At 43.6% G+C, this 27,982-nt stretch overlaps 1 protein-coding gene across 4 annotated transcripts in view; it reads right to left on the reverse strand.

Annotated features, from left to right (window-relative positions):
* znf385b (zinc finger protein 385B) overlaps positions 1 to 27,982 on the reverse strand; it is a 751,134-nt gene that overhangs the window by 194,379 nt on the left and 528,773 nt on the right. For all 4 annotated transcript variants that reach the window (XM_070874802.1, XM_070874804.1, XM_070874803.1 and 1 more), the window contains one exon: positions 26,485 to 26,627. In XM_070874802.1, coding sequence (XP_070730903.1) covers positions 26,485 to 26,627 — 143 coding nt within the window. The remainder of the gene's footprint in view (positions 1 to 26,484; positions 26,628 to 27,982) is intronic.

Consider the following 27,982-nt stretch of genomic DNA (forward strand, 5'->3'; position numbering starts at 1 on the left):
CAGTGTTCAGTCTGACTCTTCCTCCATATACTACAACTGGCGATGAGATACAGATAAGCAAACCCAAAGATGCAGAGAACTGTGGGCATCCTGGAGAAATTCTCGGAGGGAAATGATTGGGAAACTTTTGTGGAGCAACTCGACCAATGCTTCGTGGCCAACAAACTCGGTTGGGAAGAGAATGCTGCCAAACGAAGGGCGATCTTCCTCACCGTCTGTGGGGCACCACCGTATGGCCTCATGAAGAATCTGCTCACTCCAGCGAAACCCACGGAGAAATCATACGATAATTTGTGCACACTAGTCCGAGAGCATTTGAACCCGAAGGAAAGCGTTCTAATGCGAAGTACCAGTTCTACACCTACAAAAGGTCTGAAGGCCAGGAAGTGGCGAGTTATGTTGCCGAGCTTAGATGCCTTGCAGGACATTGCGAATTTGAAGGACATGTGGAGCAAATGCTCAGAGACTTTTTTGTACTTGGCATTGGCCACGAAACCATACTTCGCAAACTTTTGACTGTAGAGACCCCAACCTTGAGTAAGGCCATAGCGATAGCCCAGGCGTTCATTGCCACCAGTAACAATACTAAGCAAATCTCTCAGCACACAAGTGCTGCTACAATACTGTGAACAAAGTTATGTTGCTTTCAAATCGCAACGTACAGGGCAGGTCACACATGCCTGCAGCTGCACGTCCGCCGATGTCTCAGAGTCCACCATCAAGGGTGATGAATGCAAGGCCATTAACACCATGTTGGCGCTGCGGGGGTGATCATCATTTCCATTCATGCCGATTCAAAGGGTACGTTTTGCAAGGGCTGTGGAACAATGGGACACCTCCAACATATGTGCAGGCGAGCTGTTAATCCTGTTAAACCTACAAACCACCATGTTGCAGAGGAGGACAGATTCACAGAGGAACACGATGAACCAGAGCCTCAGACCGAGGAGGCAGAGATACATGGGTTGCACACATTCACCACAAATTTTCCCCCAATAATGTTGAATGTTGAACTAAATGGACTCCTGGTGTCAATGGTACTGGACACGGGCACAAGCCAGTCGATCATGGGCAAAAAGACTTTCGAAAGACCGTGGTGCAACAAGGCTTCAAGTCCAGTCTTAACTCCAATTCGTACGAAACTAAGAACTTACATGAAAGAACTGATTCCAGTAATTGGCAGTGCTATCGTAAAGGTCTCCTACGATGGAGCGGTGCACAAGCTACCACTCTGGGTGGTACCGGTTGATGGTCCCACACTGCTCGGCAGGAGCTGGCTGGGAAAGATACGCAGGAACTGGAACGACGTCCGAGCGCTATCGCCTGCTGATGACATTTCGTGTGCCCAGGTCTTAAACAAATTTCCTTCACTGTTCGAACCAGGCATTGGGAAATTTCAAGGAGCAAAAGTGAAGATCCACGTAATTCCGGGAGCGCGACCCATCCATCACAAGGCGAGAGCAGTACCGTACATGATGAGAGAAAGGGTAGAGATCGAGCTAGACCGGCTGCAACGAGGGGGCATCATTTCACCAATCAAGTTCAATGACAGGGCCAGCCCAATCATAACTGTCCTCAAGGGAGACAGCACCATCAGAATCTGTGGGGATTACAAATTAACAATCAATCGTTTCTCTGTGAGGACCAATACCCACTACCAAAGGCCGACGACCTCTTTGCAACGCTGGCGGGAGGAAAGATGTTCACAAAGCTGGATCTGACTTCAGCCTAGATGACATAGGAACTGGAGGAATCATCGAAGGGTTTCACCTGCATCAACACGCACAAAGGTCTTTTTGTTTATAACAGATGCCCGTTTGGAATTCGATCAGTGGCGGCGATATTCCAGAGAAACATGGAAAGCTTAATGAAGTCGGTCCCGCACACCATGATCTTCCAGGACAACATCTTGGTCACAGGTCGGAACACAACCGAGCCGCTGCAGAACCTGGAGGAGGTTCTTAGTCGACTCAACCACGTCAGGCTCAGGTTAAAATGCTCGAAGTGCGTTTTCCTGGCGCCTGAAGTGGAGTTCTTGGGAAGGAGGATTGTGGCACACAGCATCAGGCCCACCAATGCGAAGATGGAGGCAATCGAGAACGCACCGAGGCCACAGAACGTGACGGAGCTGCGGTCGTTTCTGGGACTCTTGAACTGCTTTGGGAACTTCTTACTGGGTCTCAGCACACTGTTAGAACCACTGCATGTCTTACTACGAAAAGGGGACAAATGGGTTTGGGGAAAAAGCGAGAAAATTGTTCTGCTCACACAAGTTGCTTGTGTTGTATGATTCATGTAAGCGTTTGGTACTAGCATGTGATGCATCGTCATATGGCGTCGGGTGTGTATTGCAACAAGCTAATGATTTTGGGAAACTGCAACCGGTTGCTTATGCATCCAGGAGTCTGTCTAAGGCTGAGACAGCCTACAGTATGATTGAAAAAGAAGCATTAGCGTGTGTCTATGGGGTAAAGAAAATGCATCAATAACTGTTTGGGCTAAAATTCGATTTGGAAACTGAACATAAGTCACTCATATTCCTGTTTTCTGAGAGTAAAGGGATAAATACAACGCATCTGCCCGCATCCAGAGATGGGCACTCACATTGTCCGCATACAACTACGCCATCCGCCACAGGCCAGGCACAGAAAACTGCGCCGATGCTCTCAGGAGGCTGCCATTGCCCACCATGGGCATGGAAATGGCGCAACCTGCAGATCTAGCGATGGTTATGGAAGCATTTGAGAGTGAGCAATCACCCGTCACTACCCGGCAGATCAAAACCTGAACAAGCCAGGACCCCTTATTATCCCTAGTCAAAAGCTGTGTGCTTCACGGGAGCTGGTCCAGTGTCCCAGTGGAAATGCAGGAAGAGATAAAGCCGTACCAGCGGTGCTAAGATGAAATGTCCATACTGGCAGACTGCCTTCTGTGAGGCAATCAAGTAGTGGTTCCCAAGAAGAGCAGAGACACCTTCATCAATGACCTCCACAGTACCCACCCAGCATCGTTATGATGAAAGCGATAGCCAGATCCCACATTGAAGGCCTGGTATCGATGCGGACTTAGACTCCTGCGTTTACAGATGTAATACATGCTCGCAGTTAAGCAATGTCCCCAGGGAGGCGCCGTTAAGTTTATAGTCTTGGCCCTCCAAACCGTCGACTATGCAGGCCCGTTCTTGGGTAAAATGTTCCTTGTGGTTGTAGATGCGTACTCCAAATGGATTAAATATGAGATAATGTCTGCTACTACGTCCGCTGCCACTTCTGAAAGCCTGTGGGCCATGTTTGCCACACACGGCCTACCCGATGTCCTGGTGAGCGACAATGGGCCATGTTTTACCAGTGCTGAGTTCAAAGAATTCATGACCCGTAACGGGATCAAATATATCACATCTGCCCCGTTTGAACCGGCGTCCAATGGTCAGGCAGAGACAACAGTGCAAACCATCAAGCAAGGCTTGAAGAGGGTAACTGAAGATTCGCTGCAGACTCGCCCATCCCGAGTCCTGCTTAGCTACCGCACGAGACCCCACTCACTCACTGGGATCCCACCTGCTGAACTGCTCATGAAAAGAGCACTTAAGACAAGACTCTTGTTAGTTCACCCTGATCTACATGAACAGGTAGAGAGCAGGCAGCTTCAACAAAGTACATACCATAATAGAGCAAATGTGTCACGCGAGATTGAAATCAATTATCCTGTATTTATATTGAATTATGGACAAGGTCCCAAGTGGCTTCCCAGCACTGTCGTGGCCAAAGAGGGAAGCAGGGTATTTCGGGTCAAACTTTCAAATGGATTTATTCACCGGAAACACTTGGACCAAATCAAACTCAGATTCATGGACTATCCTGAGCAACCCACCTTGGACCCTACCTTTTTTGATCCCCCAACACACACACCAATGGCAACCGGCACCACGGTTGACCACGAAGCAGAACTTATCATCCACAGCAGCCCAGCAGGACCCAACACACCAGGCAGCCCAGCAAGGCCAGCTGCACAGCAGCCCTGCGAGGGCCCAACAAATGATTCAACAACACCAGCTTTCACACCGAGACGATCAACCAGGGCAAGAAGGGCCCCAGATTGACTCACATTGTAAATAGTTACACTATTGACTTTGGGGTAAGAGTGTTGTTATATATGTAAACTTGTATTTATTCTATACAGCCACCAGAGGGCTCATCCTCTAGAGTCCCAAGGGATCTCATAATCCCTTGGGAGCACAGGTATTTAAGGAGGCCTCACTTGTGGGAGAGGCACTCTGGAAACCTGAAATAAAAGACTATGGTCACACTTTACTTTGATCTCAGTGTTCAGTCTGACTCTTTCTCCATACATAACACTGGCCAATAATTATCTCTCAATCAACATCACTAAAAACAGCCGTACCCATCAGAGGATAACTGCAGTGCTATGTTGGAGGTGACATTAGGTTGCACAGACACAAGCTTCAGAGACGTAGCCAGCAGCAGCTCTCTTGGTTCCCTGCCAGGAGCAAGCTGCTATCAGAGGAGGGCCACCTTAGTCCCACTGACCCTTTTGTAGCACAGAATCAGCTGTATATTGGTCCTCAGGTTGGACCTAGGAGAAGCACCAGAATAGGAGAAAGAAAGGTACGTTTAGCTAGCCCAGGGAAGCACAGTGTCAGGAAAGAGGCATCTATTCACTTTTGGTTTGTTGTATTAAAAGGAAACATTCACTTATGTAGTGTTTTGTTATTCATGGAGATTAGAATCATACAGGAAATGGTCTATTTCTTCAATCAGGTGACTATTATGCTGATGCAGGGTAAAAGAGGATGGATATGTTATAGTATTCTTGGACGGGTACTGGATCGACCAATTAATCTTTTATTTGAGGGGTGGGGGGAGAGAAGGAGTTAAGGCACTGGTGTCAAAGATTGAATGTGTTTAGTAGATGAGAAAACTTCAGCAACAATTTTACTCTGATGATCCCTGCAACAGTCACTGAGGAGATCTCTGAGTGACATTCAACCTGATACACTCCCCCATATATTTCTGCCTCCAAAGCAACAAGGGCAATCACCACAGTAATATCATCTCGGCTTTTTTAGATGGCAAATGCTGTGCATGGCAGAGTAGGTTACAGCTATGTGGAACTCATAAGGAGCAGCATACTGCAGAGCAACGTTCCCACTAAGCTGTGTGGCCATGCAGCAGTCTGGAGGTCCCGTGCAGGCTGCTCACCGGCTTTTATATTGGAGAAACTGCGTATGCTTGAAAATTTGAATGGGCGGTGCAGCCACTTAAAGGGACTGCATGCCCCCAAAAAATAAGAGGGAACATTGCTGCAGGGTGTACCCTTGTCACCCACAAGCCATCTGCAATATGCTTCAGCTCATGTGACCAACATAGTTGTAACCTGCTGTTTCCCTCACAACTTCAGTACAATAACATTTATCATCATCGCAGGCAGTCCCTCGGAGTCGAGGATGATTTGCTTCCACTCTAAAAGTGAGTTCTCAGGTGACTGAAGAGTCCAATGGGGACCTACAGTCACTGTCACAGGTGGGGCTGCACAATAACATTTACATTGTGCCTTTAACAAAGTAAAACGTTCCAAGGCTCTACTAAGTAATAATCTGTTACATACCATGAAACAATTATTTCATATCATACTTAAATCCCACTCCCCAATCATGTTACCAGTTCTTATGAATGAACAACTCCTGTGTGTAACACAAATTACCTCATGCCATATCCAAACATTCTTCGTCTACCACACTAAAAAATGCACACCAATCTTTATCTAGACTTGGGGTTGTATTGTTATATAATAAACAATAAACTAACAAGTTGCTGCATTGTCTGTCATTTCAAAAAGAAAAGGGGAAGTGAAGACTGCACATGCTTAGCTATAAAATCCACTTATTAAATCACACTCCATCAGTGGAATGACTAGCGGCTCTAAACAGATTCAGAACAGTCTGCAATAAAGGAAAAATACTCTGAGCATGAGTCCCAGAGATGAAATGTCCAGTGTTTAATACCACACTATTTCTCCCTCCCCAACTCTTCCAATTGCATTGCTGTCAGTGAAAGTTGCTGGTTGCTGAGGCTAATTATGATTTTGCACTTAGCTTCAGAGACATAGTGAAGATGCTGGCACACAACAGGAAGCCAGATGAATCATATGAGCTGAGAAAAAGTATTTGTTTTATCAGCTTGAAGAACCTCAGCTACTCAGATACTCAGTTCAAGGACCTTAGTCTATTTACTCGAGAGCGTAGACTTAGAGCTGACCTGATAGAGGTCTATAAAATAATTAATGGGCTGGATAGCATGCCTATTGATAGATTATTCCAATTTAACAGATTGAGGAGGACCAGGGGACGAGAGTTTAAACTACGTAAGAGTAGGAATAAATGGGATGTTAGGCAGTTCTTTTTTCCCCAAAGAGGAGTAAGCCTGTGGAGGTGGTGTGGTGGGTGCTGATTCTCTGTATCTTTAAGCGAGAGCTGGACAGGTACTTGACTGGGGCAGTAATCGCATCTTTATAGATAACGCATGGTTTTAATTACTTGAGGGAGTCAGTGAGGAATTCTGCAGAGTATTTTTTCCCCTTATTGGCACTGGGTTTTTTCCTCAAGGTTTTGCCTCTCCCAGTGAAATACATAACTGTGGGTGGGGGAAGTTTAATCATATGCTCCAGCAATCTTGAGTGTGGGGCAAGCTTGATGGACCAGCTGCTCTTTGCCTGCCCATCAATCTCATATCTTTTTAAATATAGGGTTGGGTTTTCAAATGAATAATTGAGAATAGGGTTAGAGTATTTGTTTAATACTGGATCGCTAAAATGATCAATTCTCAAACAACTGGCCAAAAATGCAATCTCTAACATTCAACATAGGATTTTGCGATTGTGTGAAGTTTGGGGAATTATACATGACTAAATCCACCTTTCAATTTTTAAAATAAATTCTATGCATAGCCATTACATTCCCTTCATTCTTTTCAAGCTTATGCTCGGACTTTACATTTTCATTCAATATAGCTGTTCAAAAGCATGAACCAATCTGTTCTTGGCTCATTTGGAACCTCAGAGCTAACTGTTGATATATATGTTCCTTGCATATTATAAACTGGTCTCACGATGGCACCCTGATGGGAGTAAGTACATGTTAGCAATGACACTCCAAGGTCTCTCTTGTAAGGATTTTGGTATTTTTTGATGGAATATTTTAGAGGGTTTGGATATAAAAGCAGGTTGTTATGACCACACCAATTCAAGCGTTTATTTGGACATAACCACTGTTGTGAATGGTTGGGTCTTCAACAAGTGGTCTGATTTCAGGAGTAGATTATAGGACTCAAGAAATATCTTATAACAATTGAATACTGAGATCAAGAAATTATTCGTAACAAGAATCAGATCTACTGCTTTGTTCACGCAGAAATGAATGAAGAAATCTTGGGGCCCAAGGCAGCAAGAACATTGAGGGACACTTCACACCCACTGCACAACTACTTTCCCTTAATCCATTAAAAAACAAATGTGTAGTAAAATGCATGAAGAAATAAGCCCATAGAACATTTACACACTGCTTTAATAATAAAGCAATCATATCATATACGCTGCTAAAAGGAAACTGCTTAATTTTGTCTCACACACAAAAGTAACAGCTGACTGTAAGTTCTATAAGCTTTATTACTCTATTATGTAGCAAATGTATCACTGACTAATTATAATTAAGGATACAAAACATCAAACCATTTTCTCAGTAAGAATGATCCAAGTTATATCTGCGACATGCACCATTTCCTCAAAATAATTGAATTTGCTTACTTATTTCAACTCATTAACTTATCAGGGAAGCATTTTTGGGAGGAATTAATTCTGGAGCGTTTAGTCAATGTTAGACTGGAATCCAGGAGATAGAAAATTCTGTAATTACCATTAATATTTAAGATTAATATGTGTGCTAAGATCCTGACAGAAAATGATGGAAATACTCAGCAGGTCAGGCAGCATCTGTGGAGAGACAGAATCAAAGTTTCAGGTTGACGACCTGTCATCAGAACTGGAAAAAGTTCGAGATGTAACAGCTTTTAAGCAAATGTAGGGGCAGGGAAAGGGGGGAGGAGAGGGAAGAACAAAAAGGAAGGTCTGTGTTAAGATGGAAGGCAGGAGAGATTAAATGACATAAGAACATAAGAAATAGGAGCAGGAGTAGACCAATTGGCCTCTCAAGCCTGATCCGCCATTCAATAAGATCATGGTTGATCTGATCATGGACTCAACTCCACTTCCCTACCTGCTCCCCATAACCCTTTATTCCCTTATCGCTCAAAAATGTATCTATCTCCGCCTTAACTATATTCAATGACCCAGCCTCCACAGCTCTCTGGGGCAGAGAATTCCACAGATTTATAACCCTCAGAGAAGAAATTTCTCCTCATCTCAGTTTTAAATGGGCGGCCCCTTATTCTGAGACTATGTCCCCTAGTTTTACTTTCCCCTATGAGTGGAAATATCCTCTCTGCATCCACTATGTCAAGCGCCCTCATTTTCAATAAGATCACCTCTCATTCTTTTGAACTCCAATGTGTATAAGCCCAACCTATCCTCATAAGTCAACCCCCTCATCTCCGGAATCAACCTAGTGAACTTTCTCTGAACAGCCTCCAATGCAAATATATCCTTCCTTAAATACGGAGACCAAAACTGTACACAGTACTCTAGGTGTGGCCTCACCAATACCCTGTACAGTTGTTGCAGGACTTCTCTGCTTTTATCCTCTATCCCCTTTGCAATAAAGGTCAACATTCCATTTGCCTTCCTGATTACTTGCTGTACCTGTACACTAACCTTTTGTATTTCATGCAAAAGGACTCCCAGGTCTCTCTGTACTGCAGCACTTTGCAATTTTTCTCGATTTAAATTATAATTTGCTTTTCTATTATTTCTGCCAAAGTGGATAACCTCACATTTTCCCACATTATATTCCATCTGCCAAATTTTTGCCCACTCACTTAGTCTGTCTATATCCCTTTTGCAGATTTTGTGTGTCCTCCTCACAATTTGATTTCCCACCCATCTTTGTATCATCAGCAAACTTGGCCACATTATACTCGGTCTCTTCATCCAAGTCATTAATATAGATTGTAAATAGTTGAGGACCCAGCACCGATCCTTGCGGCACCTCACTAGTCATTGTTTGCCAACCGGAAAATGACCCATTTATCCCGACTCTCTGTTTTCTGTTCGTTAGCCAATCCTCTATCCATGCTAATATATTATCCCTAACCCCGTGAGCTTTTATCTTGTGCAGTGACCTCTTATGTGGCACCTTATGACAAAAAGGATGATGGTGCAAAACAAAAGGAGATGGTAATGGGGCAAGTTTAGAAACAAAAGATGAGTCTAGATAGGGTGTGAATGGAAATGGCATAATCATCAACAGTTACCATGGGAAAGGGAGAAAAAAAAGAGAAAAAGGGAAAAAATAAAAAATGGGTGCAGGGGTTATGGTCTGAAATTGTTGAACTCGCTGTTGAGTCCAGAAAGCTACAACGTGCCTAAACACAAGATGAGGTGCTGTTCCTCCTGAGTTTAGTGGTGGGATCACGCTGGTGGTGGCGGAAAAGGCGAAGGATGATCCTCCGTGGAGGCTGGTGGGGTGAAAGGCGAGGATAAGGGGAACCCTATTGTGGTTCTGGGACGGAGAGGAAGGGGTGAGAGCAGGAGTGTGGGAAATAGAACGGACACGGTCGAGGGCCAGGTCAAGCACGGTAGAGGGGAATCCTTGGTTGAGGATAAAGGAAGACATATCGGAAGCACTAATATGGAAGATTGCGTTGTCAGAACAGATGCAACAGAGAAGGAGAAATTGAGAGAATGGAATGGAGTCCGTACAGGAAGTTCAGTGGGAGGAAGTGTATTCCAGGTAGCTGTGGGCTTATAGTGAATGCTTGTCAATAGCCTATTCCCAAAAAAGTCAAGAAAGGGAAGGGAAGAGTCGTAGATGGACCATGTGAAGGTGAAGGAAGGGTGGAAATTGGAGGCAACATGAATGAAATTTTCGAGTTCAGAGCGAGAACAGGAAATAACACCGATAGTCATCAATGTACTAGAAAAAGAGATAAGGGAGGGGACCCGAGTAGGACTGCAACAATGTTCCATATATCCCACGAAAAGGCAAGCATAGCTAGAACCCATACAGGTTCCCATAGCAACACCTTTAATTTGGAGGAAGTGAGTGGAGTCAAAGGAGAAGTTGTTCAAGATGAGAACAAGTTCAGTCAGGCAGAGGAGGGTGGTGGTGGATGGGGACTGGTTGGGCCTCTGTTCAAGATAGAAGCAGAGCACCCTCAGACCATCCTGATGGGGGATGGAAGTGTAGAGGAATTGGACTTTCATAGTGAAAAGGAGATGGTTACAGCCAGGAAACTGGAAACTGTTAAAATGGCGGAGGGCATCGGAGGGCGTGGATGTAGGTGGGAAGAGACTGGACAAGGGAAAAAAAAAGAGTCGAGATAGGAAGAAATCATTTCCGTGGGACAAGGACAGGCTGAAATGATGCAGTCCTGTTTGTGGATCTTGGGAAGGAGATAGAAGCTGGCTGCGCGGGGTTGGGGAACTATGAGGTTGGTGGCCATGGAGAAAAGGTATCCTGAGGAGATAAAGTCAGTGACGGTCTGGGAAATTATGGCTCAATGTTCAGTAGTGCAGGTTGTCATGCATGAAGAGTCAGACTGAACACTGTGAGCTCAAAGTAAAGTGTGACCTGAGTCTTTTATTGCAGGTCTCCAGAGTGCCTCTCCAACCTGTGAAGCCTCCTTAAATACATGTGCTCCCAAGAGATTATGGGATCCCTTGGGACTCCAGGGGATGAGCCCTCTGGTGGCTGTACAGAGTAAATACAAGTCCACATATATAACAGGGGTCATGGTCTAGTGGGAAGTAGGAGGAGGTGTCAGAGAGTTGGCATTCAGCCTCTGCAAGGTAGAGGTCGGTTTGCCAAACAACAACCGTGCCACTCTCGTCAGGGGATAGGCTATTGACAAACATTCACTATAAGCCCACTGACTCCCACAGCTACCTGGACTACACTTCCTCTCACCCCGTTTCCTGTAAGGACTCCATTCCATTCTCCCAGTTTCTCCGTCTCTGTCGCATCTGTTCTGACAATGTCACCTTCCATACTAGTGCTTCCGATTTGTCTTTCTTTTTCCTCAACCGATGATTCCCTTCTATCATGGTTGACAGGGCCCTCTACCATGTCTGTTCTAATTCCCACACTTCTGCTCTCACCCCTTTCCCTTCCCCTCCCTCTTAGAACCATGACAGGGTTCCCTTTGTCCTCAACTATCACCCCACCAGCCTCCACGTTCAACGGATCATCCTTTGCCATTTTCACCACCTTCAGCGTGAGCCCACCTCTAAAGACTTCTTATCCTCCCTTCCCCTTTGAGCATTCCGAAGGGACTGCTCCCTCCGCGACACCCTGGTCCACTCCTCAAACACCCCCAGCACCTCCTCCCTTTCCATTGCACCTTCCCGTGCAAGCGCAGGAGATGAACTCTTGCCTTTTTTACCTCCTTCCTTCTCATTATCCAGGGCCCCAAACACTCCTTCCAGGTGAAACAGGGATTTACTTGTACTTCTTTCATTTTAGTATACTGTATTTGCTGCTCACGATTTGGTCTCTTCTACACTGGGGAGACCAAATGAAGGTTGGGGGACCACTTTGCAGAACATCTCCGATCATTCCGTAGGCATGACCCCAAGCCTCCGGTGGCCTGTCACTTTAATTCTCCCTGCCACTCCCACTCTGATCTCTCTGTCCTCGGCCTCTTACACTATTCCAAAAAAGCTCAACATAAGCTCGAGGAACAGCACCTCGTCTTTCGTTTAAGCACTTTACAGCTTTCTGGACTCAATATCAAGTTCAACAATTTCAGATCATAATCCCTGCACCCATTTTTTATTTCTTCCCTTTCTTTTTCTCGTTTTTTTTCTCTCTTTCCCACGGCAGCTGTTGATGATTCTGCCATTTCCATCCACACCCTATCTAGACTCATCTTTTGTTTCTTAACTTGCCCCATTACCATCTCCTTTTGCCTTGCACCATAATCCCTTTTGTCTTTTAATCTCTCCTGCCTTCCAGACCTTCCCTACTATTCTTCTGCTCCCCCCTTTCCCTGCCCCTACATTTGCTTAAAACCCTGTTACATTTCTAACTTTTTCCAGTTCTGACGAAGGGTCATCGACCTGAAACATTAACTCTGTTTCTCTCTCTACAGATGCTGCCTGGCCTCCTGAGTATTTCCAGCATTTTCTGTTTTTATTTCAGATTTCCAGCATCTGCATTATTTTTCATTTGTGCTAAGATACTGATACTGCAGTTTTAAGTAACATAATTTGGGCCTCTATTAGAACAAAGCCTAACCCATTGCTAATCCTAGACCTCACCCTGTCATGTCAAATGTTTCCTTGGTTTTGACCCTCTACACCACAATCTTAGTGCCAGAAACGGTCACGCCTTGTGTGACAAATTCCAAGAATTGGGAGCGAGCGCATTGTAAAAACTGCAAACTCTACTTTCCTATTTTCTCTTGGGTTGCTCGCAGCAGTGCCTGGGAGATTAACCTTTCATTTATGGAGATTCCAGAACTATCTGGAGGGATTGGCAACCTTAGTTATGGTGAGCTTTTTCCGGTGGTCCTATATTTGCAAGGGCTCCATCAGCTTGTGTCTTAATCTGCCCAGGTACACTTGCTGCAGTTGATACAATTTCTAATAAATGGGAAGATGGCGACTTCAACATAAGTTATTTGATCCACCAACATGGATGGCAGAGACTTGGGATAGATTTTAATGGCAGGAAACCACTGGGGGGGGGGGGGGGGTTGGCTCATTTCCCACTCATACTGCGGAAGAATGAGGCCATGGCAATTTTAACTGCCGGGCCTCATCAACTTTGCCACAAACTTCTTTGACATCTACTAGATTACAAAAGGAAAATAGTCAGTTAAGTTTCATACTACTTAAGTTTTAAGTGCAACAGTAAAATTGAGTATGCTATTTTTGATTTTGATTTGTGGTTCAACTTGGGCATGTAAAATTTGAACTGTGCTAACTTAAACTGAAGATCAAAATACAATGGGCCCAATCTGTGAAAAATGTATTTCTAGATGGTAACACAGTGGTGTAGTGAGCATTATAACATGAATCAGGAGATCTCAATTTACATAAACTTCTGGCAAATTTTGATTCCAATCCTGTACCATAGTAAGACTGTGTGATCTGTAAATAGTTAAAGGGATCACTCTCTCATTTCTCAACCATACAGCAGTGAAAATGGGCAAAAAGTATCATCTTGGAGGTAGCAGACAGAACAGTATATATTTTCCTGTGTGTGATTTTGCTTGTAGTAAAATATGACAACATACGGATGATATGGGGGTTTGGGAAAGTATCAAATAATATATTTTTTAAAATTTTTGTGCAACTTGTATCTTTTGTGACATACAGTGGTGCTTTAGTTAGCAAAAATGCTCCCTTTTGTATTTTTCAGTGCTGAAGTTCTGCTATTGCACTGAGCAACTCCACATCCCTGGTGATTTCAATCTCAACTTCAACCCACCTCCTGCCCTTTCTCCCATTGACCTCTTTGCCCTGCTGGCTTCTATCAATGTTGCTCTCCATATCACCTCCCCAACCCTCAGCCAGCCGCTCAATCTCATTATTACAGCTGTGCTATTCATTTTCACAGGAGTTCTCCTAATAATCTGCCTTAACTTTAGTGGAAGATCAGTGGAAACCCCAGATCTTTTGCCGAAGTTACAGTGAACAATCAGTAGAATCCCTACAGAAATCTTACATCACGGTCTTGATGTCTCCTTAGCCATCAACATTGAGAAGGCTTTCTGTGAACATTTTTTTACTCTCCAGTCTTCTACATATTCTCCTACCCCGGCCAACTCTGCTATCATCACTTCACAACCCTGCAAAAGTACTCCTAAATGCTCTCTCTAATGCCCTCACTAACTCTGACTTCCACAAGGAAAAAATATAGTAATACTTCACTCAAATTAATAATTCGCAAAATCGATTCTTCCTGGCCCGATCTTAAAAGGATCTATTCCCTGATTCTGGGTCCCAATGGCGGATGTCCATACACAGAATGCACTGCGTACTAGAATATACCCTATCCAATTTAGAGTGGAATCATGGCTGCTCATCTCCTAAACTCTTTTCCCGAAGAAAGTGACTGGTGCTGCACTTTTCCTCTCCCGGTATCCAGAGTACGACGGCAGGAGAGTTTTCATCTGGCACCAATTGGGACAACATGCAAGCCGTGATCCTGACCAATGGATCAACCAGACGCAATCCACGTCCGGACCAGGGTCAAGCAGGGCTGTATCATCGCACTAATGCTCTTATCGATCTTCCTTGCTGCAATGCTCCATCTCACTATCAACAAGCTCCCCGCTGGAGTGGAACTAATCTATCGAACCAATGGGAACCTGCTCAACCTACGTCACCTCCAGGCTAGATCCAAGGTCGTCCCATCCTCTGTCATTGAACTACAGTACGCAGACGACGCTTGCGTCTGTGCACACTCAGAGGCCGAACTCCAAGCCATCAGCAACACCTTCACCGAGGCTTACGAAAGCATGGGCCTTACGCTAAACATCCGTAAGACAAAGGTCCTCCATCAACCTGACCCGCCCTCACAGCATAGCCCCCCGATAATCAAAATCCATGGCACAGCCTTGGACAACATGGACCATTCTCCATATCTCGGGAGTCTGTCATCAACAAGGGCAAACATTGATGACGAGCTCGAACACCGCCTCCAATGTGCCAAGAGGAAGAGAGTATTTGAAGACCAGGACCTCAAATCTGGCACCAAGCTTATGGTCTACAAGGCAGTAATGATACTTGCCCCTCTATATGGCTCAGAGATGTGGACTATATACAGCAGGCACCTCAAAGCACTGGAGAAGTACCGCCAGTGCTGCCTCCGCAAGATCCTGCAAATCCACTGGGAGGATAGATGCACCAATGTCAGTGTTCTCGTTCAGGCCAACATCCCCAGCATCGAAGCACTGACCACACTCGACCAGCTCCTACACTGAACTCCTACACAGCAAGTGAGCCCTAGGTAGGCAGAGGAAATGCTTCAAGGACACCCTCAAAGCCTCCTTGATAAAGTGTAACATCCCCACCGGCACCTGGGTATCCCTGGCCCAAGGCTGCCCAAAGTGGAGGATGAGCATCCGGAAGGGCACTGAGCACCTTGAGTCTCATCGCCGAGAGCATGCAGAAACCAAGCACAGACAGTGGAAGGAGCGTGCGGCAAACCAGGCTCCCACCCGCCTTTCCTTCAACCACTATCTTCCCCACCTGTTACAGACTGTAATTCCCGCATTGGACTGTAGAGTCACCTGAGAACTCACTTTTAGAGTGGAAGCAAGTCTTCCTCGATTGATGATGATGATTATAATGGTGATTAATAAACTTTGCAGAGGGACATAAGGATGACTGAGGTGGGAAATTGATGTAGACACAGGGTCTAAAGAGGATACAGATCCATTTTACAGCACTGATTTAGAGACCAGATGATGCCACAACATTTTTAATTTTTATCTTTGATTCATTTCTAAGCAGCATTGAATACATGTTGTGTATGTAAGATAGCATCTGACTAATATCTGAATTTATGTTTATACAATGTTTATGATTTTGTGGGCTAGATTGGCGAATGATACCTAAAGGGTTGATGGTGGATAGGCAATGGCAGACATTTAATGATCACATGGATGAACTTCAACAATTGTACATCCCTGTCTGGCGTAAAAATAAAATGGTGAAGGTGGTGCAACCGTGGCTTACAAAGGAAATTAGGGATAGTGTTAAATGCAAGGAAGAGGCATATAAAGTGGCCAAAAATAGCAGCAAACCTGAGGACTGGGAGAAATTTAGAATTCAGCAGAGGAGGACAAAGGGCTTAATTAGGAGGGGAAAAATAGAATATGAGAATAAGCATGCAGGGAACATAAAAACTGACTGCAGAAGCTTCTACAGATACGTGAAGAGAAAAAGATTAGTGAAGACAGAATCAGGTGAATTTATAATGGGGAACAAAGAAATGGCAGTCCAATTAAACAAATACTTTGGTTCTGTCTTAGAAACATAGAAACATAGAAAATAAGTGCAGGAGCAGGCCATTCAGCCCTTCTAGCCTGCTCCGCCATTCAATGAGTTCATGGCTGAACATGAAACTTCAGTACCCCATTCCTGCTTTCTCGCCATAACCCTTGATCCCCCGAGTAGTAAGGACTTCATCTAACTCCCTTTTGAATATATTTAGTGAATTGGCCTCAACTACTTTCTGTGGTAGAGAATTCCACAGGTTCACCACTCTCTGGGTGAAGAAGTTTCTCCTCATCTCGGTCCTAAATGGCTTACCCCTTATCCTCAGACTGTGACCCCTGGTTCTGGACTTCCCCAACATTGGGAACATTCTTCCTGCATCTAACCTGTCTAAACCCGTCAGAATTTTAAACGTTTCTATGAGGTCCCCTCTCATTCTTCTGAACTCCAGTGAATACAAGCCCAGTTGATCCAGTCTTTCTTGATAGGTCAGTCCCGCCATCCCGGGAATCAGTCTGGTGAATCTTCGCTGCACTCCCTCAATAGCAAGAATGTCCTTCCTCAAGTTATGAGACCAAAACTGTACACAATACTCCAGGTGTGGCCTCACCAAGGCCCTGTACAACTGTAGCAACACCTCCCTGCCCCTGTATTCAAATCCCCTCGCTATGAAGGCCAACATGCCATTTGCTTTCTTAACCGCCTGCTGTACCTGCATGCTAACCTTCAATGACTGATGTACCATGACACCCAGGTCTCGTTGCACCTTCCCTTTTCCTAATCTGTCACCATTCAGATAATAGTCTGTCTCTCTGTTTTTACCACCAAAGTGGATAACCTCACATTTATCCACATTATACTTCATCTGCCATGCATTTGCCCACTCACCTAACCTATCCAAGTCACTCTGCAGCCTAATAGCATCCTCCTCGCAGCTCACACTGCCACCCAACTTAGTGTCATCCGCAAATTTGGAGATACTGCATTTAATCCCCTCGTCTAAATCATTAATGTACAATGTAAACAGCTGGGGCCCCAGCACAGAACCTTGCGGCACCCCACTAGTCACTGCCTGCCATTCTGAAAAGTACCCGTTTACTCCTACTCTTTGCTTCCTGTCTGACAACCAGTTCTCAATCCACGTCAGCACACTACCCCCAATCCCATGTGCTTTAACTTTGCACATTAATCTCTTGTGTGGGACCTTGTCGAAAGCCTTCTGAAGTCCAAATATACCACATCAACTGGTTCTCCTTTGTCCACTTTACTGGAAACATCCTCAAAAAATTCCAGAAGATTTGTCAAGCATGATTTCCCTTTCACAAATCCATGCTGACTTGGACCAATCATGTCACCATTTTCCAGATGCACTGCTATGACATCCTTAATAATTGATTCCATCATTTTACCCACTACTGAGGTCAGGCTGACCGGTCTATAATTCCCTGTTTTCTCTCTCCCTCCTTTTTTAAAAAGTGGGGTTACATTGGCTACCCTCCACTCCATAGGAACTGATCACTAAGGAAGACACAAATAACCTTCCAGAAATACTAGGGGACTGAGGGTCTAGCGAGAAGGAGGAACTAAAGGAAATCCTTATTAGTCAGCAAATTGTGTTAGGAAAATTGATGGGATTGAAGGCCGATAAATCCCAAGGGCCTGATAGTCTGCATCCCAGAGTACTTAAGGAAGTGGCCCTAGAAATAGTGGATGCACTGGTGGTCATTTTCCAACATTCTATAGACTCTGGATCAGTTCCTATGGACTGGATGGTAACTAATATGTAACCCCACTTTTTAAAAAAGGATGAAGAGAGAAAACAGGGAATTATAGACCAGTCAGCCTGACATCGGTGGTGGGGAAAATGTTGGAATCAATTATTAAAGATGTAATAGCAGCACATTTAAAAAGCAGTGACAGGATCGGTCCAAGTCAGCATGGATTTATGAAAGGGAAATCATGCTTGACAAAACAGGAAGGCAGATTATTATCTGAATGGTGACAGATTAGTAAAAGGGGAGGTGCAACGAGACCTGGGTGACATGGTACATCAATCATTGAAAGTTGGCATACAGGTACAGCAGGCGGTGAAGAAGGCAAATGGCATATTGGCCTTCATAGCGAGAGGATTTGAGTACAGGAGCAGGGAGGTGTTGCTACAGTTGTACAGGGCCTTGGTGAGGCCATACCTTGAATATTGTGTGCAGTTTTGGTCTCCTAATCTGAGGAAGGACATTCTTGCTATTCATGGTGTGCAGCGAAGGTTCACCAGACTGATGTCCGGGATGACGGGACTGACATATGAAGAAAGACTGGATCGACTAGGCTTATATTCAATGGAATTTAGAAGAATGAGAGGGAATCTCATAGAAACATAAAATTATGACGGGATTGGACAGGTTAGATGCAGGAAGAATGTTCCCGATGTTGGGGAAGTCCAGAACCAGGGGTCACAGTCTAAGGATAAGGGGTAAGCCATTCAGGACCGAGATGAGGAGAAACTTCTTCACTCAGAGAGTTGTGAGCATGTAGAATTCTCTACCACAGAAAGTTGTTGAGGTTGATTTGTTCGATATAATCAAAAGGGAGTTAGATGTGGCCCTTACGGCTAAAGGGATCAAGGGGTATGGAGAGAAAGCAGGAAAGAGGTACTGAAGAGCATGATCAGCCATGATATTGAATGGTGGTGCAGGCTCGAAGGGCCAAATGGCCTACTCCTGCACCTATTTTCTATGTTTCTATGTTTGCTGCGCAGTCGGCCACTATGCAGCCGCGCTTGTGCTGTATCTCTTCCACTGGCAGGAGCTGGGAAGCGGCCTGCGTGAGACCGCGTGATTGGTTGAACATTGGTAGGCGGCCCTCAACAGCTCACCGAAACTTATTAAGTGGCCCTCTAGCCCAAATAATTGCCCACCACTATTCTAGCCAGATGACACTGACACCTCCATTGATATTCTTCATAATTGTCTCGTCGCCACAATTGATGGCCTCATCGGCCTCTGAATCTGTGTGATCTCCTATCCCCACTGTTCCTCCACCATTACAGCCACGTAAAATAAAATTACAATCTGTATTTTCCAGTCAGTCACTTGCCAAAGTATTTCAGCTCCATTCACTCACAGTGGAATTCGGTTTTAATGATCTACACTTGCAGTCATCATTCACTTGTAGTGATCAATCCATTCTTCGCCATACCAATGAACCTAATGTATTCATGTGGTTCCATTTGTATAGAATGATCAATGAGGCTGGATTGTACTGACCAGATCATTTGTACTATGCCTCTAACTATAGTTCACTGTTACAGCATTGGAATGAATTTCACAGCCCGGCACATGTAACCTGTCTGGACAGTTTGTAAACTAGTGTCACCCCCCCTTTAATCGGGGGGGGGGCACTTGATTACTGATACAACTAAAATCGTTGTAAACTAGTTTCAACTACTAACTGACTCAAAATTGGCTATAAATGTTGTATATTTTGTCCAGACTAGATTGCTTTTCTATTCCTATCTGCTCACCACATAATTAATCTGTGCTAACATTATGAAGGAAGGTAATTATTTTGCCAATAACTTGTCAAAAATGAGTCAGTGGGACCTGGCACAGTGCTTCAAGTTACTACAATTCATGTCTTCTGCCCGGCTAAAGAACTGAGCAATCAAAACCCTGAATGCAAAGGGAAAGACCCAGGTAGAGAGAATTACACTCCTAAGATGGAGTTGCCTACTGCTTTTGCAAAAAGTGAACAAACTTGCATCTGCCACAGGAACACTTGACTTTACTGCTACTGAAGCCTGGCTCAGTTGATGGAAAAACAGAAGCAACAAAGTTTCTGCAAATTGAGAAAACTGATTCACCACTAATTTGATCACCGATGCCCAGTTTTGGTTCCGCCAGGACCACTCAGCTCCAGAACTCATTACAGCCTTGATCCAAACATGGACAAAAGAGCTGAATGCCCTTGACATCAATGCAGCATTTGATCGTGTGTGGCATCAAGGAGCCCTAGTAAAACTGAAGTTAATGGAATCAGGAGGAACATCCTACATCCTTCACTGGCTGGGGTCATACCTAACACAAAGGAAGATGGTTGTGGTGGTTGGAGGTCAATCATCACAGTCCATGCCCACATGCAGCAAGTCCTGGATGACATTCAGGCTTGGGCTGATAAGTGGCAAGTAACATTTGCACCATACAAGTGCTAAGCAATGTCTATCTCCAACAAGCGAGAGTTTAACCACCGCCCCTTAACATTCAACGGCATTCCCATCACCGAATCACCCACCATCAACATCCTGGGGGTCATCATTGACCAGAAACTTAACTGGACCAGCCACATAAATACTGTGGCAACAAAAGCAGGTCAGAGGCTGGGTATTCTGCGGCGAGTGTCTCACCTCCTGACTCTCCAAAGCCTTTCCACCATCTACAAGGCACAAGTCAGAAATGTGATGGAATACTCTCTACTTGCCTGAATGAGTGCAGCTCCAAAAACACTCGAGAAGCTCGACACCATCACTGGGTCAAGATCCTGGAACTCCCTCCCTAACAGCACTGTGGGAATACCTTCACCACACGGACTGCAGCGGTTCAACAAGGCGGCTCACCACCATCTACTCAAGGGCAATTAGGATGGGCAATAAATGCTGGCCTTCCCAATGACGCCCACATCCCATGATCGAATAAAAACACATATATATATGTATTAAAACCAGCTGTTTGTTGTGTTCCTTTATTTATTGATATTAATTTTGTCATTATTGCTTCGCACCATAGGGTCAATTTTCACTGTCCTATTTCCAAATAGTACACAGAAAATATATAATGCAGAGAAAAATGAGTGCTATTCCTTTTCTCCCATTACATCTGCACTCATTAAAACCAGATTCTTCTTATTCCTAAGCTGCTGTTTAGGTACCAAGGGATTGAAATTGGGTTTTTTACGCCGCCCGTTACCGCCGACGGTAGGTGGCAAAGGCCTACAGAGGCGGTAAGTGGCATCCATGCCTCTGAAGAAAATCAGTTGGGTCTTTGGTAGAGGTACCAAGAGGTAATGCTGCACCATCTAATGCCGCCCACGTGGTGACACCATCCAGCGTGCAACGCCCCCTTGGCACCGCTTTCGCAATATTTGGTTTCAATGGCGGCCTTACCGGCAGGCGTTCTTACAGTCTGAAAAAAGTGGTGAAAACATAACGGATCTCGGATGCAATCGCCCAGAGAGCAAAGTAAGTTTTTTTCTTTATTTATTTCTGCATTTTTCCTTTAATTGTAACAGTGGAGAAGTGCGTGTGTGGATCGGAGAAGTTTTAGTGTTTTTTTCCCGTTTTTTCACCGAGCATGCCGGCAGCCTCCCGTTGCGAAATTGAGTCGGCTCCCTGGGCTATCACTCCATTGGCGCCGAGGATGAAACATAAAAAGATAGAAAATAGGTGCAGGAATAGGCCATTCGGCCCTTTGAGCCTGCATCACCATTCAACATGATCATGGCTGATCATACAACTTCAGTACCCCATTCCTGCTTTCTCTCCATACCCCTTGATCCCTTTAGCCGTAAGGGCCACATCTAACTCCCTTTTGAATATATCTAATGAACTGGCTTCAACAACTTTCTGTGGTAGAGAATTCACAATTCTCTGAGTGAAGAAGTTTCTCCTCATCTCGGTCCTAAATGGCTTACCCCTTATCCTTAGACTGTGACCCCCTGGTTCTGGGCTTCCTCAATGTCACCTTTTAGCGCTGCTCTTTCATCTTTGGGCGTAGAAGCTCAATTTGGGAGTTTGAGCCTGGCACTAAAATCAGCAATCAGGCAGTGACACCGCTTCAAACACAGTCATAACCAATTTTGAACGCTAACAGTCTTAAGGAACAGGTTGGTATTGACAAGAAAGATCTTTATTTTTCACTTTTAAAAAAATTGGCTACTTCAGGACTCATTATAGATGCTATATTCAGTACTGTGCCACATTATGGTTAATTTGGAGCAGACATGGGGAAGCAACCACAAGCCCTTGCGACAGCTGCTGAAATCATTTGCCTGGTCCTCTCTTAAGTCACCAGCAACTATTTCCTTATCACAGAGTAGGAATCCCCCCTCTTCCCCTGACTGTACACCTGTTCCATGGTTCCATGGAAGTCAAACCAGCAGCCTTCTCCTTTTCCCATAGTACCATTCGTCATACTCACAATTGTTTCCCTTGCCCATCACATACTGCTTGGCAGTATAGTGCAAAACTCTTACCAGCGCCCGACAAGGCTGACTGCAGGGCTACCTGGGTTGTTGCTGAGCTACCATCCCAGCCATGGTGCACAGCAGTGCAAAGTCATTCATGGGGGGCAGAGCCTTTAAATACACATGAAGACCACGAACTGGTAAATCACAACTTCTGGCACATATCAATTAAATATAGAAACATAGAAAATAGGTGCAGGAACAGGCCATTCGGCCCTTCGAGCCTGCACCACCATTCAATATGATCATGGCTGATCATACAACCTCAGTACCCCATCCCAGCCTTCTCTCCATACCGTCTGAACCCTTTAGCCGTAAGGGCTACATCTAACTCCCTTTTGAATATGTCCAACGAACTGGACTCCACAACTTTCTGTGGCAGAGAATTCCACAGATTCACAACTCTCTGGGTGAAAAAGTTTCTCCTCATCTCGGTCCTATATGGCTTACCCCTAATCCTTAGAATGTGTCCCTGGTTCCCAACATCGGGAACATTCTTCCTGCATCTAACCTGTCCAATCCCGTCAGAATTTTATACGTTTCTATGAAATCCCATCTTGTTCTTCTAAATTCCAGTGAGTATAAGCCTAGCCGTTCCAGTCTTTCCTCATATGTCAGTCCTGCCATCCCGGGAATCAGTCTGGGGAATCTTTGCTGTACTCCCTCGATAGCAAGTACGTCCTTCCTCAGATTAGGAGACTAAAACTGCACACAATACTCAAGGTATGGTCTCACCAAGGCCCTGAACAACTGCAGCAAGACCTCCCTGCTCCTATACTCAAATTCCCGCGCTATGAAGGCCAGCATTCCACTTGCTTTCTTTACTGCCTGCTGTACCTGCATGCCTACCTTCAGTGAGTGATGTACCATGACACCCAGGTCTCGTTGCAACTCCCCTTTTATGAAACTGTCACCATTCAGAGAATAATCTGCCTTCCTGTTTTTGCTACTAAAGTGGATAACCTCACATTTATCCACATTATACTGCATCTGCCATGCATTTGCCCATTCACCTAACCTGTCCAAGTCCTCCTGCAGCCTCTTAGCATCCTCCTCGCAGCTCGCACTGCCACCCAACTTACTGTCATCTGCAAACTTGAAAATATTACATTCAATTCCTTCGTCTAAATCATTAATGTATATTGTAAATAGCTGGGGTCCCAGCACTGAACCCTGTGGGACTCTGCCATTCTGAAAAGAACCCGTTTATTCCCATTCTTTGCTTCCTGTCTGCCAACCATTTCTCTATCCACGTCAATTTATTACTCCCAATACCACGTGCTTTAATTTTGCACACTAATCTCTTGTGTGGGACCTTGTCAAAAGCCTTTTGAAAGTCCAAATACACCACATCCTCTGGTTCTCCCTTATCCACTCTACTAGTTACATCCTCAAAAAATTCTAGAAGATTTGTCAAGCATGATTTCCCTTTCATAAATCCATGCTGACTTGGACCGATCCTGTCACTGCTTTCCAAATGCACAGTTATTACATCTTTAATAATTGATTCCAGCATTTTCCACACCACCAATGTCAGGCTAACTGATCTATAATTATCAGTTTTCTCTCTCCCTCCTTTTTTAAAAAAGTGGGGTTACATTAGCTACCCTCCAATCCATAGGAATTGATCCCGAGTCCATGGAATGTTGGAAAATGACCAACAATGCATCAACTATTTCTAGGGCCACTTCCTTAAGTACTCTGGGATGCAGACTATTACACATCACAAATCATCAAAACTGACACTTCAAAAATCCTGCCTATTACCTGAAAAAAACTTTTTTGCATCTCCTATGAGACTTCCATTTGATCCTCCTCTTTAACACTGTTGCTATGTTTAAGACCAAAACAGGACTGGTAAATCCTCTCAGGAACTTCATAGCATGCAATACAGCACCTGATATACATCCTCTGCTTTTACATGATTACCAACAAGAAATCCCAGTTCTGCAGTATACTACCAGTGCGCTGCACTGACAGTGCACCCAGTCAGTGCCAGGGTAGGAAGGACAGCCCCCATAGTTCTACTTAGCTAAGTGCACCAGGGCGTGGCTGGACATGGTGGGATATCGCAAAACATATAAAAGCATTAACAATGCATCTTTTCTGCCTATTTATTATGAATGAGCAGAAGATCTAACCCATGTGACATAGTTACATAGATGGTTATAATAATCAAATGTTTATCTTCCCAAATTGATCACTATACACAAAGTACACTGTATGTAAGAACATTCATGGTTCTGATTGGAATTCTGCTAAACAGGGCTTCCAGTTAACTTTGGAGCTTTTGTAAAGTTCACTGGTGGAAACATGTGATTTTGGGCAGCATTAGGCTTTATGTTCATTTTTATTTTAAATTCTTTATCCCTGGTGGTCCAGTGTAACGGTTTGGAGAGAAGAGAGACTCCTCACAGTCTGCTGGAGGGCTGGCATCTTTTTTTCCTGGCAGTCAAATGACGGATGTGCACTTGTGCTCCCTGGTATTGCTGGCTCATTACTCAGTCCAATGATAGAAGTATGTGTCCAATACTATTCAGTTTAGTGGTGACCATGCATCCATTCCCTGCCAGTATCATGACAAGTATGAGTCCATATTACATATCAGTCAAACGGGGTCATGTATTCGGTTTTGGCATCAAAATTGATCTTTAAGAATACCTGAATTTTAAAGTCTGAATGGTATTAAAAAATGTCTGCATTTAATGAATGGCATTAAAACATAATTCTTCAGATTTCTGGCCAGAAAAGAATACAGAATAATTCAAAAGATTGAAATATTCTCGGTTCCCATTTGTCAAATTCAACTTAATCAATTAGAACTAGAAAATTATAAATCATGAGATTCTCGTACACAACCTTGGCTGAAAAACAGTGTATTTGACAACAGCACAATTTACAACACACCAGAAATCCCCTGTTACATTCTCTTTTCACACTAGATTAATTTGCTAAAAGAATTAATGTCGTTAACCACTTGGCTATATTTCAAACACCCACAGTCTGCTCCTGTTGATAACATAATTCTTTATTGATTACAGAGACATGTGTGATGCTGTACTGGAGTCTAACTACCGCGTACATAATCTGCACTCTCTCAGTAGCCAGGAATATATTGCCTCGTATAACTTTACCTTTCATATGCATACATGTATTATTTTAGTCCTGCAACTGAATTTTTTGTACAAGCTGAAATTAGTTAGGACAGTCTGAATATACCAAATACCTGTTTCACTGTGTATTGGACACTGCATATGTTGTAGATATTTCAAAGGTATTTACAATCAAACTGAATCTCTGATAACCAAGTGTGTATTCTGTGAACAGCATTTCTCATAAACCTAAAGCTAAGCCTTATTTTAACATAATGTTTTTCTTACCTCAGTAAACAGAAAGATTTATGGGACAGTAACAATTGAGGGCTCACCAAAATAAATCAGTAATCAAAAGGAGTTTACAGCAAGTGAAACCAGCTACAAAAACTACATCTATTGCACTGTTATTTATTAGAGTTTTCTAGTTATGATTTAATGTATTAATTTCCGTAAATTTGATGATGCAGAAAATTTGTAATCCAATGTCTAATTTTCAAATGCACCATTTTAACAATTGGAAATTATTTCAAATATTGTTAAAATATTTTTTCTAAATGATAGAGTAAAACATTTTACTGTAACTGAAATAAGATTAATTGATATTCACCACAAAAATGAAAGCAGCTTTTGGTTACATAAACCTGCCAAAATCAATTTTTTTCCATTTAGTTCTAAATCAATAGTCCCTTATCTTACTCTGCTGCTCTTTTAGCTCCTCCGAAAGCAGACCGACAGCATTTTAACAGCATGAACAGTTCACAGTTGTTGCTAGCTTGATTTTGCAACGTGGTGGGTTAATAGAAACCAGAAGGACTGTTTTCACAGATGAATATGGAATGTCAACCGGACAAAGTCCCAGACGTAATAAAATCAACTAACAGTTTGGAAGCCTGGATTAATACTTGCAGCTAAAGACTTAGAGTCTTTTTATTCTGTGAGGAAGGCTCCATCTACTGGGTACCAATATTTGAATCAATCTGCGAGACAGAGAGAAAGAAATATTCCAGTTTCTACTCACTGTGTTAAAATTTGGGAAGAGTCCAACGGCTGAGCCAGTATCCATTGGAAAGGGCATAAATGATTTAATATCAAGCGATGGCTGCATCATCAGGGTAGGTGTCCGCACAAATGCAGGAAGTGTGCTAGCATGGCATGTACTTCCTGTCAATGAGAAAAAGAAAATGGATAAATTAATAAATAAAATAAAACATTTGCAGTCATCATGTGGAATATTTTCTGACTCATAAAGGAGTTATGTAGAACAAACAATTACGATATACGTGTCAATTGAGAAGTGAAACCCACAGAATCATTTTCCATCTGAAGCAAAGCATTTCCCCATAGCCATACAAGTTGAGATTCAGAGGAGACATATGGTGTGTGAGTCATCCTGGCAGGTAGAATGTGTGTGTGTCTCCCTTGTCTGAACAATTCTGATGAGCCGAGGAGGCTGGGGACAGGCACCTATTAAAGCCAGATGCTTACTGAAAGCAAACTAGCCTATTGGAGCACTGAACTAAAGGGCTGCAAGGATATTATGCAAATCTTAGACAATAGAGGTCATTTAGCCGCTTAGTTTATTATTTGTTCACAACATTCAATGTTAAAACAGAATGCAGTTTAAATATGTTCTGAATTACAATCACAGGATTATGTACACAACAGAAGCAACTAATTTATTTAACAGCCCCTGAAATGTACCCACTGGTAATATACACATCAGATTTATGAGAGCTAATTAAATGCAAATTTCACTCTGCGCAAAAGGGTCAAGCCTTCTGAAGCCATGCAGGTACTACAATGTGTTAATACACACTTCAGTTCTCTATTATATGAAGATGTTTGAGTATTTTTGTATTGCACTGAACAATACTATATCAGCATTATTTAGAATCAACATTTCTTTTGCTTTAAAAGAACCCCAGCAAATTTGTAACTCAGTAAAACTGCACAGGTAACTGCATCGAAAGTGGTTACATGTCATAGATTCTCCAGGAATACCAACAACTTACATTTATATAGCGACTTTAATGTAGTAAAACATCCCAAGGCATTAAATTGTTAAATAACAATGAAATTCAATCACAATATAAATTGTTATTCTGAACAAGTCAAATATAACATTACATTTTAATGATGGATATCTTTGAATCACAATAATGTACAATATTATTCCCACTTTAAAATAATAAACATAGAAACATAGAAAATAGGTGCAGGAGTAGGCCATTCGGCCTTTCGAGCCTGCACCACCATTCAATAATATCATGGCTGATCATACAACCTCAGTACCCCATCCCTGCCTTCTCTCCATACCGCCTGAACCCTTTAGCCGTAAGGGCTACATCTAACTCCCTTTTGAATATATCCAACGAACTGGACTCCACAACTTTCTGTGGCAGAGAATTCCACAGATTCACAACTCTCTGAGTGAAGAAGTTTCTCCTCATCTCAGTCCTAAGTGGCCTACCCCTTATCCTAAGACTATGTCCGCTGGTTCTGGACTTCCCCAACAT

This window comes from Pristiophorus japonicus, chromosome 3 (assembly GCF_044704955.1).
Source record: "Pristiophorus japonicus isolate sPriJap1 chromosome 3, sPriJap1.hap1, whole genome shotgun sequence".
NCBI classification, from domain to species: domain Eukaryota; kingdom Metazoa; phylum Chordata; class Chondrichthyes; family Pristiophoridae; genus Pristiophorus; species Pristiophorus japonicus.